This window comes from Cervus canadensis, chromosome 21 (assembly GCF_019320065.1).
Source record: "Cervus canadensis isolate Bull #8, Minnesota chromosome 21, ASM1932006v1, whole genome shotgun sequence".
Lineage (NCBI taxonomy): Eukaryota > Metazoa > Chordata > Mammalia > Artiodactyla > Cervidae > Cervus > Cervus canadensis.
The window spans coordinates 16,718,807-16,734,176 of NC_057406.1; the positions used below are offsets into that span (position 1 = coordinate 16,718,807).

At 44.4% G+C, this 15,370-nt stretch overlaps 1 protein-coding gene across 1 annotated transcript in view; it reads left to right on the plus strand.

Moving 5' to 3' along the window:
- The window catches only part of LOC122423344 (antigen WC1.1-like), a 75,518-nt gene that overhangs the window by 59,733 nt on the left and 415 nt on the right, over positions 1–15,370 (plus strand). Inside the window, exons 10-21 of the mRNA XM_043440299.1 lie at positions 674–982; positions 1,075–1,392; positions 7,458–7,550; positions 7,626–7,940; positions 9,020–9,334; positions 9,690–9,731; positions 9,819–10,133; positions 10,799–10,912; positions 11,319–11,414; positions 11,629–11,712; positions 12,985–13,131; positions 14,055–14,201. Coding sequence (XP_043296234.1) covers positions 674–982; positions 1,075–1,392; positions 7,458–7,550; positions 7,626–7,940; positions 9,020–9,334; positions 9,690–9,731; positions 9,819–10,133; positions 10,799–10,912; positions 11,319–11,414; positions 11,629–11,712; positions 12,985–13,131; positions 14,055–14,201 — 2,295 coding nt within the window. The remainder of the gene's footprint in view (positions 1–673; positions 983–1,074; positions 1,393–7,457; positions 7,551–7,625; positions 7,941–9,019; positions 9,335–9,689; positions 9,732–9,818; positions 10,134–10,798; positions 10,913–11,318; positions 11,415–11,628; positions 11,713–12,984; positions 13,132–14,054; positions 14,202–15,370) is intronic.

The window sequence follows — 15,370 nt, forward strand, 5'->3', positions numbered from 1 at the left end:
ACTCTGGGAGTTGGTGATGGACAGGGAGGCCTGGCGTGTTGAGATTCACGGGGTCGCAAAGAGTCAGACATGACTGAGCGACTGAACTGAACTGAACTGAACTGAAGTCACTTGAAGACTAGCTCTGGGAGAGAAAGCTGGTCAGAATATTAGCTCCTCAAGTCTCAGCAAAGCTTTCTAACCTTGTCTGGATGATACATCTCTAATCTCATATCCCACATCCCTCTGGGTGGGTTGTGTTCTGCATATCTCTGCATTCAAGCTTAAGTGCTCACATATTATACAGTGTCCTTGGGTCTGTAGGCCCCAGGCTTCTAAATGAGAAATTTTCTTCTCTAACAAATGCAAAATATGTGTTCCTGGTATTCAGGTGTTCCAGTGATCTGTCTTAGGCCAGATCTGTCCAGGCTCCAAGACCAAGGAATTCACATTTTTTAACCAATCTCAAAGTATATGTTCTTGGATTTCAGCCATCAAACTGACCCTGTAATCCTTCTGGATTTCTCTTCAGAGACTTGCATGTGAAAATCCAGTTATGAATATAACTGTGAAACTCTCTCCCCTTTCCCTGTCCTAGGAAATAAAAGCTTTTACAGTGATGCCCGGGACATATTGTTTTTAATTGTCGAGCAAGGACCATGAGCACTCACTAGGTTTGTTGTTTTTCTCTCAGGATTTGTGCGTCTAACTGGAGGAGCTAGACCTTGCTCTGGGCGAGTTGAAGTGCATTCTGGACAAGACTGGACCCCAGTGTCTGATAGGAACTTTGCACTCCCCACTGCCCAGGTCATCTGTGCAGAGCTGGGCTGCGGGAAGGCTGTGTCTGTCCTGGGACATTTGCCCTTCAGAGAGTCAGATGGCCAGGTCTGGGCTGAAGAGTTCAGGTGTGAGGGGAAGGAGCCTGAGCTCTGGGTCTGCCCCAGAGTGCCCTGTCCAGGGGGCACGTGTCACCACAGTGGAGCTGCTCAGGTTGTCTGTTCAGGTGAGATGTAGGTCAGGACTTATCCTCCCTGCACACTCTGTTCAGGTGAGAAATCATGAGATTTTGCTGAAATCCTGTTATCTCGTATCCAGCATACTCAGAAGTCCGGCTCATGACAAATGGGACCTCCCAGTGTGAGGGGCAGGTGGAGATGAACTTTTCTGGACGATGGAGAGCGCTCTGTGCCTCCCACTGGAGTCTGGCCAATGCCAATGTTGTCTGTCGTCAACTCAGCTGTGGAGTCGCCATCTCCACCCCCAGAGGACCACACTTCATGGAAGGAGGTGATCAGATCTCAACAGTCCGATTTCACTGCTCAGGGGCAGAGTCCTTCCTGTGGAGTTGCCCTGTGACTGCCCTGGGTGTCCCTGACTGTTCCCATGGCAACACGGCCTCTGTGATCTGCTCAGGTAAGAGAGAGGGACAAGGGCTACTGGTACTCAGGATGCTCCTGGAGTGAAACGTCTCCAAGAACAGAGAGTGAGGGAAAACTGGCTTCAAAATTCAGATATTCCATGGTGAAATATGGTTCTTCACATTTTTCATTTGTTTTTCAGGTCAGGGCAAAAAGTATGAAGGGGAATAATATATTTTTAAACAACATTGCTATTTACACATGGTCATAGAAAACAATGTATAAGCAATAAGTGTAGATTTCAGTCATGGTCTCCAGCCCAGGTCAACAAAGAGAACATTCCCAGCACCACAGAGTTATTGTTGCCTCCCCATAACTGTGCCCTCCCACCTCTCCAGTGAAAATCGCTTACTAACTTCTACCGTAGAAGACTTCATCAGTGTTTGAAGTGTATGTAAAATCACACGGTATGTTTTCTTTTGCATCTAATTTATTTAATTTATTTTCTTATTTTATCTAATTTATTTAATGTTTGAGTCACTTGCTCAGTAGCTCTGTCACGTCCGACTCTTTGCCACTGCATGGACTATAGCCCACCAAGTTTCTTTGTCCATGGGATTTCCCAGCAAGAATACCGGAGTGGTGTGCTGTTTCCTCCTCCAGGGGATCTTCCAATCCAGGGACTGAATCTGAGTCTTGCATTTCCTGCACTGGCAGACAGAGTCTTTACCACTGAGCCACCAGGGAAGCCCTTGGTGCTTCTCATATCCGTTTACAAATAACTCTGCCTACACCATAAAAAACATTCTCTGAGAGTATTTTATAGAAGTTTAATCTTTTTTCCCTTGCATGTTGTACTTTCCTTCTGGTATGGATATCTGCATAAGATAATTGTCAGGTTTCATATAGACATCCTTGACTCAGATCTTTCTGAAAAGACACTTTTCCAGACTGCAGTGCCATTTTGTCATAAACAGAAGGGTATGCATGTCTGAGTTTTTTTTGAGACTCTCTACTCTGTTCCATTGTATCATTTGTATACCCTTGCATGTTTTTGTTTCTTTTCTTTTGTTTTTCTTACATTTTCTCAATTATTGTAATTTTATAAGAAGTCTGAAAACTTTTAATTTATAGGAATTACTTTATACTTAGTCTTCATTGCTTGTCTTGCCAACTGTATTGGTTGTTCTTGGTCTTTGCATTTTGTATAAACTTGTGAATCAGCTTATCATTTTTCACCAAAAAAGCGTAAAGTATTTTGACTGAGATTAGATTTAATCTAAATATAAATTTGAGGATGATTGACTATGGTAATTTTGAGTCTTCCAACTCATTGACACTATATATTCCTCTATTCAATTTGGTCTTGAATTTCTCTTAGAGGATTTGCTCATCTTCTACTAGGTTTTTTCTCCTAGGCATTTTATTTTTTGATGTTACTAGTATTTTTTTTTCTCTGTAAGTTTCTGAGCAATGCATTCTCTCTGACTTGTTTTCACCTTTTAAGTTTTTTTTTATATTGACCTAATTTGAGATTTACAGAAAAGTTGCAAGAATAATTGCAAGAATAAAACTTTCATGATGAAGTTTCATGATGAAGATGACCTTCACCTGGATTTCCCAGTGATGGTATTTTGCTTTAATCTCCCTTTCTCTGTCTGTCTCTGTCTTTCTCTTTTCCTCTCGGTTTGCCTCTTGCCCCATTTCTCCACGAATATGCAAAATCTTTCTGAATTAGGTTGCAGACATGATGTCCCTTTACCCCTAAAACACTACAAAGAATTTTCTTATGTAACCACAGTTCGGTAAAGTTCTGAGACAACTTCAGCCCCAGATGACATCTAAATGCAGCCACATGAAAATCCCAAGACAGAACTGCCAAGTTTGTCTGCCCCAAATTACTGACTCAGGAAGAATTAAGCAAAATGAAGTTTTCTTTTGCTTTTTTTTTTCCTACTGCTATTAACATTTTTGGAAAACTTTGTTACACAGCAATATAACCAGGACACTTACCATGTGACCTGCATTCTAAATAGACAAATATTTGTCCTCTGATCTTCTATTTTACTGTCTCTACCTTGTGCTGATCTAATGTGGTGATCCACTCATTCTCTAGTTCTTAATTTCAATTATTAAGTATCAGCTCTAGAATTTTTATTTGTTTTCTTGTTCTCATTTTTTTGCCAAGATATAACTTGACAACTAATTCTATAACCACTGTAATCACGACTACTTAAATTCTCTGTCAGATAACTCTAGTAGCTGAATACCTTGGGGAATACTTTCTAATGTCTCCTTCTTCCTCTTGGTTTTCCAGGAGATCTCTTTTATCTAAATATTTTTAAAATGACAGACATAGATGTAGAACATTATAGAAATCCTTCAGAAAAGTTTTTATTTTGCATCTTTTCTTTAGAGATAGATTTAGGATTAGAACAGCTTATGTAACATTGTTTTTTTTTAAATGGAGTGTAATTGCTTTACAATGTTATGTTAGTTTCTGCTGTACAAGGAGTGAGTCAGTTATATGTATACATATATCCCCTCCTTCTTGAAATGCAAATCAAAACTACAATGAAGTATCTACAATGATTAATACCGGACATGATGTGGAGAAAAGGGAACCCTCTTGTACTGTTGGTAGAAATGTAAACTAATACAGCCACTATGGAGAACAATATCAGTTCAGTTCAGTGGCTCAGTCGTGTTCGACTCTTGGTGACCAGATGGACTGCAGCACGCCAGGCCTCCCTGTCCATTACCAACACCCGGAGTTTACCCAAACTCATGTCCCTTGAGTCAGTGATGCCATCCAACCATCTCATCCTCTGTTGTCCCCTTCTCCTCCTATCTTCAGTCTTTCCCAGCATCAGGGTCTTTTCAAATGAGTTAGTTCTTCACATCAGGTGGCCAAAGTATTGGAGTTTCAGCTTCAGCATTAGTTCTTCCAAAGAATATTCAGAACTGATCCCTTTAGGATGGACTGATTGCATCTCCTTGCAGTCCAAAGGACTCTCAAGAGTCTTCTCCAACACCACAGCTCAAAAGAATCAATTCTTTGGCACTCAGCTTTCTTTATAGTCCAACTCTCACATCTGTACATGACTACTGGAAAAACTATAGCTTTAACTAGATGGACCTTTGTTGGCAAAGTAATGTCTCTGCTTTTTAGTATGCTGTCTGGTTTGGTCATAACTTTTTTCTAAGAAGTAAGCATTTTTTAATTTCATGGCTGAGGTCACCATGTGCAATGATTTTGGAGCCCAAGAAAATAAAGTCTGCCACTGTTTCCACTGTTTCCCCATCAATTTGATATGAAGTGATGAGACTGTTGGTCCTTTAATGGACCAGAACCTGGTGGTCCAGAGAGTAAGAGAGAGAAAGAGGCTGATATCCCCTGGTTTACGCGGAAAGCCAATAGAGTCCTGTTCTTAGGGCTCGCGCTGCTGCACGTAGGCACCAGGTGCCCTCTCGAGTGGGTGAAGGTGCAGTGTGCCTTCTCGAGTCTAGAAGCCTGGGCAAGAAAGTGAGCTCAGCGGGCCTCCGCGCTCCAAGGAATTAGCCAGAAATAGAGAGAGAGAGAGAAGAAAGAAAGAAAGACACGGCACGGGGACCAAAGCTCTGATGGAGCAAAGGTGTTTTAATCAACATGGTGTGGGCATATATACTGTAGTTATTCTCAGCAAAGATAAAGATTAAAATTCTAGAGTTACAAAACATAAGATGATCCCTATCAAAGAGAGTTGCAAACAATCACCTTTTACCATATGGCTCATAAAAAGGAAAAGGGTACTTATCACCATAATGAGAAATGCCTGGATTCCTCAGCCCCGGGAAAGGCGTGCCTCTCCTCTTAATTCCTGAATATTCAGGAATCAATAAGGGCCAGAGGGTTCCTGACAGATCCAAACAGCACACAGGAAGCCTCTTGTTAAATGCTTCCTGACATGAGACCAGATACCATGATCTTAGTTTTGTGAATGTTGAGCTTTAAGCCAACTTTTTCACTCTCCTCTTTCACTTACATCAAGAGGCTCTTTAGTTCTTCTTCACTCTCTGCCATAAAGGTGGTGTCATCTGCATATCTGAGGTTACTGATATTTCTCCTGGAAATCTTGATTCCAGCTTGTTCTTCATCCAGCCCTACATTTCTCATGATGTACTCTGCAAATAAGTTAAATAAGCAGGGTGACAATATACAGCCTTGATGTACTACTTTTCCTATTTGGAATCAGTCTGTTGCTCCATGTCCACTTCTAAGTGTTGTTTCTTGACCTGCATACAGATTTCTCAAGAGGCACATCAGGTGTCTGGTATTCCCATCTCTTGAAGAATTTTCCACACTTTGTTGTGATCCACACAAAGTCTTTGGCATAGTCGATAAAGCAGAAATAGATATTTTTCTGGAACTCTCTTGCTTTTTCGATGACCCAGTGGATGTTGTCAATTTGATCTCTGGTTCCTCTGCCTTTTCTAAAGCCAGCTTGAACATCTGGAAGTTCACGGTTCATGTACTGTTGAAGCCTGGCTTGGAGAATTTTGACCATTACTTTGCTAGCATGTGAGATGAGTGTGATTGTGCATTTGAGCATTCTTTGGCATTGCCTTTCTTTGGGATTGGAATGAAGGCTGACCTTTTCCAGTCCTGTGGCCACTGCTGAGTTTTCCAAACTTGCTGGCATATTGAGTGCAGCACTTTCACAGCATCATCTTTTAGGATTTGACATAGCTCAACTGGAATTCCATTACCTCCACTAGCTTTGTTCATAGTGATGCTTCCTAAGGCCCACTTGACTTTGCATTCTAGGATGTCTGGCTCTAGGTGAGTGATCATACCATCATGATTATCTGGGTCATGTAGATCTGTTTTGTATAGTTCTTCTGTGTATTCTTTCCACCTCTTCTTAATATCTTCTGCTTCTGTTAGGTCCATACCATTTCTGTCTTTTATTGTGCCCATCTTTGCATGAAATGTTCCCTTGGTATCTCTAATTTTCTTGAAGAGATCTCTAGTCTTTCCTATTATATTGTTTTCCTCTATTTCTTTGCATTGATCACTGAGGAAGGCTTTCTTATCTCTCCTTGCTATTCTTTGAAACTCTGCTTTCACATGGGTATATCTTTTCTTTTCTCCTTTGCTTTTTGCTTCTCTTCTTTTCACAGCTATTTGTAAGGCCTCCTCAGACAGCCATTTTGCTTTTTTGCATTTCTTTTTCTTGGGGATGGTTTTGATCCCTGTCTCCTGTACAACATCATGAACCTCCATCCATAGTTCTTCAGACACTCTGTCTATCAGAACTAATCCCTTGAATCTATTTCTCACTTCCACTGTATAATCATAAGGGATTTGATTTAGGTCATACCTGAATGGTCTAGTAGTTTCCCTGCTTTCTTCAATTTATGTCTGAATTTGGCAATTTAAGAGTTCAGGATCTGAGCCACAGTCCTTTTTTTTTTTTTTAAGATCTTTAAAATTTAATCAGTTGAATTTTTTAAAAAACATCTGAGAACCAGGAGACCAGAGTTCTAATTCTTAGTCGGCATTAAATATATGTCCTTAGGTAAATCATTCCTCTCTTTAAACTTTGGTCTCACCTGAGCTCCCTATGATAGCCAGCATCTGTCCACTCCTCATTTTGAAGCTCAGGTTCTGAATGCCCTGCTCACAGGAGTCCTTGTGAAATGTCCAGGGCATCTTGAAGTGAGCCAGCTGCTTAAACCAAGGTACCTGGGAGGCCATATCCACCCTTCCCTTCTGCTTGGGGAATTGTTTGGCCCTCTCTGTCTGCTCCTCCCACCGGTCCTCAGGTGGAGCCACAGTCCTTTAAAACCTAGGACTAAAATTAGCATATGACCCAGCAATCCCACTACTGGGCATAAACAGTGAGGAAATCATAATTCAGAAATAGACATGTAACTCATTCTTAGGACAATTCATAGAGTAAAAGAAAATTTTTTGGCTTTCTCAGACACAGTACTCTCAATAGAGATTAAAATTAGATTAACTTTGCTGCTATTTTATAGCTCCCATCTCAGGCTCCATCACTAGATCATTATTTAGCTTAAATCAGTTTCCAGTTCTTCAACCTCCCAGTGCTCTAATCATTGCTGTTTCTGCAGGAAAACAAACCCAGGCGCTGCCCCAGTGCAAGGACCCAGTGACGGAACCAGCGGCCTCAGCGGCCTCAGAGGAGAGCGCCCCCTACTCCTCAGGTGAGGGTCCCACAGGACAGAAGACCCTTCTCATTCCCCTGTCAATGCCCCATTGGCCCATTTCTCTCTCCTCAGACAGCAGACAGCTCCGCCTGGTGGACGGGGGTGGTCCCTGCGCCGGGAGAGTGGAGATCCTTGACCAGGGCTCCTGGGGCACCATCTGTGATGACGGCTGGGACCTGGACGATGCCCGAGTGGTGTGCAGGCAGCTGGGCTGTGGAGAAGCCCTCAACGCCACGAGGTCTGCTCACTTCGGGGCAGGGTCAGGGCCCATCTGGCTGGACGACCTGAACTGCACAGGAAATGAGTCCCACGTGTGGAGGTGCCCTTCCCGGGGCTGGGGACGGCACGACTGCAGACACAAGCAGGACGCGGGGGTCGTCTGCTCAGGTCTGCACTCCACACTGTCCACAGGCTGGGGGAGGGGTGGGTCAAGGAGGACGGGATCTGAACCCTGAGGGAGAGATGCTGAAAGGACCAGAGAAGGAGGCTTCCTCCCATGGAGCCTGTGTTTCCAGCAGACGTGAAGACGAGGTGCTTTCACTTCCTCCTGCAGCAGCTGACATTTTGGTCCTTTCTTCTCAGCAGTGTTTCCTGGCGGAGCCGTTTCTTACAGTTTCCACGCGACAGCAGAGCTCTCTCTTCAGTTCCCTGTGGTAGTACAGTCTAGAGATCCTGCTGATGCTGTAATGAAAGCACAGATTTACTCTGTTCAGTTCTGTTTGCTAGGAGTCTGCCGACGGTCTCCGAGGGCCAACATCCTGATGTTCACAGAGCATGTTCTTTCTGGAGGCATGGGGAGGACTCCTTTCCCAGCCTTTCCTGGTTTCTATGTGACCTCCTTCCTTGGCTCAGAGCCCTCTTTTTCAGACCTACAGCAAACTATGTCTCTTCTGAGAATTCTTCTTTACATTTCCCTCTAACTGGAGCTTTGCAAGGTTATCCATCTAAGGATACCAGGGCTAAGGAGGTGATTAGGCTGGACTCAGGTGGTTAATTCACCATATTCCAGCTTAATCTCACCACCCCAAAGTCCTTACCTTAATAACATCTGTAAAGTCCATTTTCAAATGTAAGGTAACATATTCACAGGTTCCGCAGATTATGATGGAGAGATTTGTGGTTTCATTATTCTGCCTACCCACCCCCCCCACCCCGCCCCGTATCCATATCACATCCCATTCACAGATCCATTTTAGATTTTAACAGGAAGCAGGATCTAGCTCCCCCTCCTTGCAGGTGCCCAGATTGGTCTTTCTCTCTCTTCATATCCATGACATCATTGTGGTAGAAACAGACACAAAAAGACAAAGTAAAATGAAAGGGAGATGAATGTCATTCTTGTCACCTCGTGGACATCTCCTCAACTAGGTCAGGGATGTATAGTCACAAATTCTTGGAGAGAGGAAAACCCAGAGCAGTGAGTGGAGTGCTCACTATGTCCTGTTTCCTCTGCTTTTGAATCTTAGATTTCCTGGCCCTCAGGACGGTCAGCGAGGACCAGGAGTGTGGTGGGTGGCTGGAAGTTTTCTACAACGGGACCTGGGGCAGTGTCTGCCGCAGCCCCATGGAAGACATCACCGTGTCCATGATCTGCAGACAGCTTGGCTGTGGGAACAGTGGAAGTCTCAACCCTTCAGTTGCTCTTAGGGAAGGTTCTAGACCCCGCTGGGTAGATGGAATCCGTTGTCAGAAAACTGATACCTCTCTCTGGCAGTGTCCTTCTGACCCTTGGAATTACAACTCATGCTCTTCAAAGGACGAAGCCTATATCTCATGTGCAGGTAAATTACTGTTCTGTTTCTGTGTCTGTCCCAACCCCGTAGGATGTTGTTAGTGTGATTTTATGTTTTCCAGTCTAAGTGATGAGTTTAGGTTGAATCTAGAAAAAGGTGGGTTGTGTTTCTGTCTGTGTTTCCATGTATTTGTATTCGTTGTGGGGTATGGACCTGGTAAACAGCAAAGAGATAAAGCAATTTCAGTTTGTGGCAAGACACAGTTAATGTCTCAGTCCATTAGATGATGAAGCCTCTGTTTTCACTTGTTTGGATTGAGCCAAGGACCTTTGATAATCTTGTTTGGGGACAAGACCAGCCCCAGCTGTCCCTGATCCAGCACTTCCCATCGTTGCTCCTACAGGAGGGAGACCCAAGAGCTGTCCAGCTGCTGCCCCCTGCACAGGTACGTCAGCCCCGCCCCCTCCCCAGGGCTCCCAGGGGCTCCTTCCTCCCACCAGGGGAGTCACAGGAGGGGCTGCTGCCTTTTCAGACAGAGAGAAGCTCCGGCTCAGGGGAGGAGACAGCGAGTGCTCAGGGCGGGTGGAGGTCTGGCACAGCGGCTCCTGGGGCACCGTGTGCGATGACTCCTGGAGCCTGGCAGAGGCCGAGGTGGTGTGTCAGCAGCTGGGCTGTGGCCCGGCCCTGGAAGCCGTGCGGGTCGCGGCGTTTGGCCCTGGAAACGGGAGCATCTGGCTGGACGAGGTGCGGTGCGGGGGCCGGGAGTCCTCCCTGTGGGACTGTGCTGCGGAGCCCTGGGGGCAGAGCGACTGCAAGCACGAGGAGGATGCTGGTGTGAGGTGCTCTGGTGAGTGAGGGGCTCGGGGTCCGCCCTAGTGAGTGGAGGACAAGTGTGAGTTTGTATCCAGAAGCACTTCCTGGGATAACCTGCCGCTTTGTGCCCTAACTCCAGGAAAAGCTATTACCTGATTTCCTGAGATCTGAGAGAGAATGGTATACCCATAAAGATAGATGTAACTGATGGCTTTTTCCGATCAACTCAGTACAATAATCTATTCTTTTTTCCTTCTCTCCCAGTGAGAGAACAGCAGTTCCCTCCAGCCATGGAAGTAAGTGTTCTGCTGCTCTGAGCAGTGTGATTGAGGAGATCCCCATATTTTCAGGCACCTGCACTATGTATCTGTATATTTCAACAAAACTACCTGTATCAGTACAGAAAACCTTAACGATCTCATGTTTACAATCCTGTTAAGCAGTGGCAACTGGAGTCCTCCAGGGCTTTAACAACTTTCATCCTGTAAAAATCCTCTGGAACCAGAATGAGAAGACACTTGACATAGCTCAGGGAAAGACCTCTGTCGATCACATCTTGGGGTTCAGGCAAACCCATTGTACCTTAATGGTGACTTCACGGTCTTAAAGACTCAGAAGAGGACCAGTATAAGGACAGAGGGGTTCCTCTGGACTTATGACCCTCCTAAAACCCTATGGTCCACTTTGACTCATCTCCAGCCCCTGGCATCCTCTCCCTTCCCATGATCATCTGCATCATCCTCGGAGCCCTTCTCTTCATGGTCCTCATCATCCTGGGGATTCAACTACACAGATGGAGAGCAATGCACCAAGGTGGGCCTTAGGGATGCCAAATGATCTGGAAAGTGGTGGGAAAGGAATTGAGTCTGTTGTGGCATCAAGAAAGTGCACAAGTATTGGTCTCTGTGCTCATTATCTGGTAGAATCCCACCTTTTCTACAGTAGACAACAGGATTTGAAAGAATGGAATCTTTGGTCCCGGGTCGAATGTAAAATTTCTTGAGAATTATGACTTCCTGTGTGAACAGTGCCAGTGGATATTGAGTGTGAGATCAAGGTCAGGGTGAGGAAATCTAGTTCTGTTCCATGTAGCTAAGAAAGGAGCCTGAGCAGCCCAGAGTGGTTCCCCAAGGGGGAGCGTTGGAGAGCACTGAAGGCTTTGGCTGTTGATAAAGGGATTAACTCCACGGTCAGTCTCTAACTCATGCCACTTTCCCAGAGTTATCTGATTTTGAAGATGCTGTTGATGAAGCTGTGTACCAGGAGATTGATGACATCATAAAACCAGGGAAGAAGGACCTGTTAGACAGCCAAGGTAAGTCCCATGCCCTCCCCTCTGCTCATGAGCTGGCTGTGTGTTATTTTCAGCAAACAGAGACCCAATCTTACTAGGCCAACTTCACATGGAGTTTCAAGCCTTCTCTCTACAAGTCTGAAGTCTCAATATTTCCTCTAAACTATGACAGCAGGCATCCTACCATGACAGGGGAAAGGTTTCCATTTTTCTATGATGATTTTCTCCCTACCAGGTAACCTGTCTGATGACTCAGCAACTAAGCTGCCGTATTACACAGGGGATGATGGAGAGGATGGAGACTCTGACTCTGCCCCAGGTAGCAGGTCTTCCCTTGGATGGTGGGGATGTGGAGGAGGCATCTTGTCTGAGGATCTCTTCCTGTGATTAAGATGGGAAAGGTCTCTTTTCTCTAGTTCACAACAACTTTTTCCCTCTCTTGCCCACTCCATGACTTCAGAAATGGAAAGATCAGACCTAGTTCTCTGTGTTCACAGCCACTTCTACCCAGTTACAGACTGAATATGTAGCGCTTCCCAGGTGGCGCTAGTGCTACAGAACCCGCCTGCCAATGCAGGAGAGATAAGAGATGCTGGTTTGATCCCTGGGTCAGGAAGACCCTTTGAAGGAGGGCATGGCAACTGACTCCAGTAGTCTTGCCCAGAGAATCCCCATGAACAGAGGAGCCTAGCAGGCTACAAGGGGTCTCAAAGAGTTGGACATGACTGAAGCAACTGAGCATGCATGTATCTAGTAGTATATTATTATCTAATGTACCATTAAAGATTTTAAGACCATTTAAAAAAAATCTGAAACTGATCAACTCAAAATTGTGTGGCTAAAGAGAACATTGGAATCTATAGTTGGATCCAGAATCAGTCTGATATTTTAATCATTTTATGGATTTTTGTATGTATTGAGATAAAAATATTGCTATTGATAAGCCCTGGAATATATAGAAAGATCAGTGCTGGTACTTATCAATTACCAGAAACTCTTACTTACATGGAACTGGAGAAAGGAGAATGTCCTCTCTGGGTCTTCTCCAGATAGTAACGATGGACAACCCCTGGAGGTGAGATCCTGAGGTCAACCAAGATCTAGAAGGCACTGAAACTCAGGCGTCCTGTGACTGGGGTGGTGGGATATCCTGTCTCTGAATAACAGATGTCCAGGATCCCCCTCCCACCAGCTCTGTGTCTCCCAGAGCTTCAGAGGTCACATGGACACCTGGGTTCTCTTGGTCCAGATTCATCCTCCCCAGTCACTGATATGTGCACAGTATGTGTGACAAATCTGTACCATATGCTTGAAATAGTGCCTGAAACTCATAGCATAATAGCCATTGTTGATGCTTTATGTTATGAGAGACCTTGTTAGAAAAATATGATTGACCCTGATATATTGAAATAGTTAAAAGATTTAAATGATTTCTGAGCATATTGAGATCAAATACACGCCTTTGACATGACCTTGGAATATAGAGTCTATATTTATCAGTTGTTTGAACTTCTGCATTAGAAGGGACTTAGGGCATCACTTAGTCCAACACATACTTTGCTATTCCACCTAAGTCTGTGTCTGTTTACAGATCCTCTAAGACAGCATATCAACACCACAGGAAATGGTTATGATGATGTTGATGAGTTACCTGTTCCTGTAAATCCTTTCTTCCCTGGGATGAATGAGAATAACATTTCCCCAGAGGACAGAGGTGGTGCCAGTTATTCCCAGACAAGTGAGTTGACAGCTCAGTAGTCTGACTTCATCATGTAGAGAAGATGAGTTTTGACCCACTTAATAGTCAGTTTTTCTTATTGTCAGAATTGGGGTACCCTCTTATACCTAAATGGGCTTCCCAGGTGGTGCGGTGATAAAGATTGCACCTGCTAATGCAGGAGACACAAGAGGGTGTCTTGTGTCTTGATAGGGTTTGATCCCTGGGTTGGGAAGATTCCCTGGAGGAGGGCATGGCAACCCACTACAGTATTCTTGCCTGGAGAATCCCATGGACAGAGGAGCCTGGCAGGCTACAGTCCATGGGGTCACAAAGAGTTGGACATGACTGAGCAGGGTCACACACACAGAGAAAGGAGAATGCCTTCCTGGATCTTCTCCAGTTAGTAAAGATGGACAACCCCTGGAGGTGGGATACTAAGGTCAACCAAGGGCTAGAAGGGACTGAAACCCAGGCGTCCTATGACTGGGATGGTGGAATATTCTGTCTCTGAGTAACAGATGTACAGGATCCCTCTCCTACCAGCTCTGTGTCTCCCAGAGTTTCAGAGAGCACACGGACACCTGGGTTCTCTTGGTTCAGATTCATGCTCCACAGTCACTTATATGTGCATAGTATGTGTTACAACTCTGTACCACATGCTCCAAAAGAGCACCTGAAGCTCATAGCATTATAGATATTGCTGATGCTTTATGATATGAGAGACCATAGTAGAAAAATATGATTGACCCTGATATATTGGAATGTTTAGAAAGTTTAAATGATTTCTGAGTACACTGAGATCAAATACAAGCCTTTGACAGCCCTGGAATATGGAGTATATATTTATCATTTATTTGAATCACTGCCTCAGAAGGGACTTGGAGCATCACTTAGTCCAACTCATATTTTGCTTTTTCACCTAAGTTCTTGTCTGTTTTCAGAGCCTCCGGGACAGGACATCAACACTATAGGAAATGGTTATGACGATGTTGATGAGTTACCTGTTCCTGTAAACCCTTTCTTCCCTGGGATGAATGAGAATAACTTTTTCACAGATGATAGAGGTGGTGCCAGGTATTCCCAGACTGGTGAGTTGACAGCTCAATAGCCTGACTTTATCATCATGGAGAAGATGAGTTTGACTCACCAACAGTCATTGTTTCTTAACTATCAAAACTGGGGTAGCCTTGTATACCTAGATGGGTTTCCCTGGTGGTGCAGTGGTAAAGACTCTGCCTGCCAATGTAGGAGACAAAAGGCACTTGGATTTGATCCGTGAATCAGTAAGATTCCCTGGAGAAGGAAATGGCAACCCACTCCAGTATTCTTGCCTGGAAAATCATGTGGACAGAAGAGCCTTGTGGGCTACAGTCCACGGGGTTGCAAAGAGTCGAACACAAGTAAGCACGCATGCACCACATATACCAGGTATAATTGACTTTTCCTTATCTCTGGAATATTGGAGCTACTTCATCTTTTCTGAGAGGAGAACATACTGTGTTCTCTTGTCCATGTCCATCATCAATTGGATAAACACACATTTGTATGAGTTACAGAGGCTTTGTTCCCATTTTCATACCCCAAATTGAAATATATGTTTTGACAATAAATTTGGGGATTTTTCAAATTGTGAGAATTAATCTGAAATGTTTTTAATGGAGATATAAATTAAATTTATGAGCTATAAAACTTGTTTTGAGAGATCTGTGTAACCATATATTTAAAGTTGATTGCTCATTATTAAAGCAGAATTGGCAATAGCCTTAACTAGAGAATCATAAAGTCTCAGCACTAGAAGGAAACCAAGAGACAATTTTCTCTCACTGGTTCAATTGCCAGATGAAGACCCTCATTCCCAAGGACTAGGCTTTCTGCTTATATGTGGGGATGTGGTCCCTGGGGAGCAGGAGGTTGTGGAATTTTGTTGAGTTGCCTCTTTCTGGCATCTGACAGAGGACCCAGGGTGTTCTCATGAAGCTTGCAGGTCAGGCTGGTTCTGTTGTTGAGGTGCTCAGAAGAGGGCATCTGAGGCACTCTACAGAGATCATCTCCTGTCTCCACTTCTTGAGAAATCAGACCCACCGTGTGTGGAAGAGGCACGCACATCTCTTTCCCACTCCTTGCCACTATTGGTCCATCTTCTTTCCAACTGCCAAGGTCCAGACAAGATGTTGCATGGAGTAGCTGAGTCAGTATGAAGTAGCTCAATCTAGACTTTTAGACGATGCTGGGTGCTCCCCCTCACCTCAGATACTTT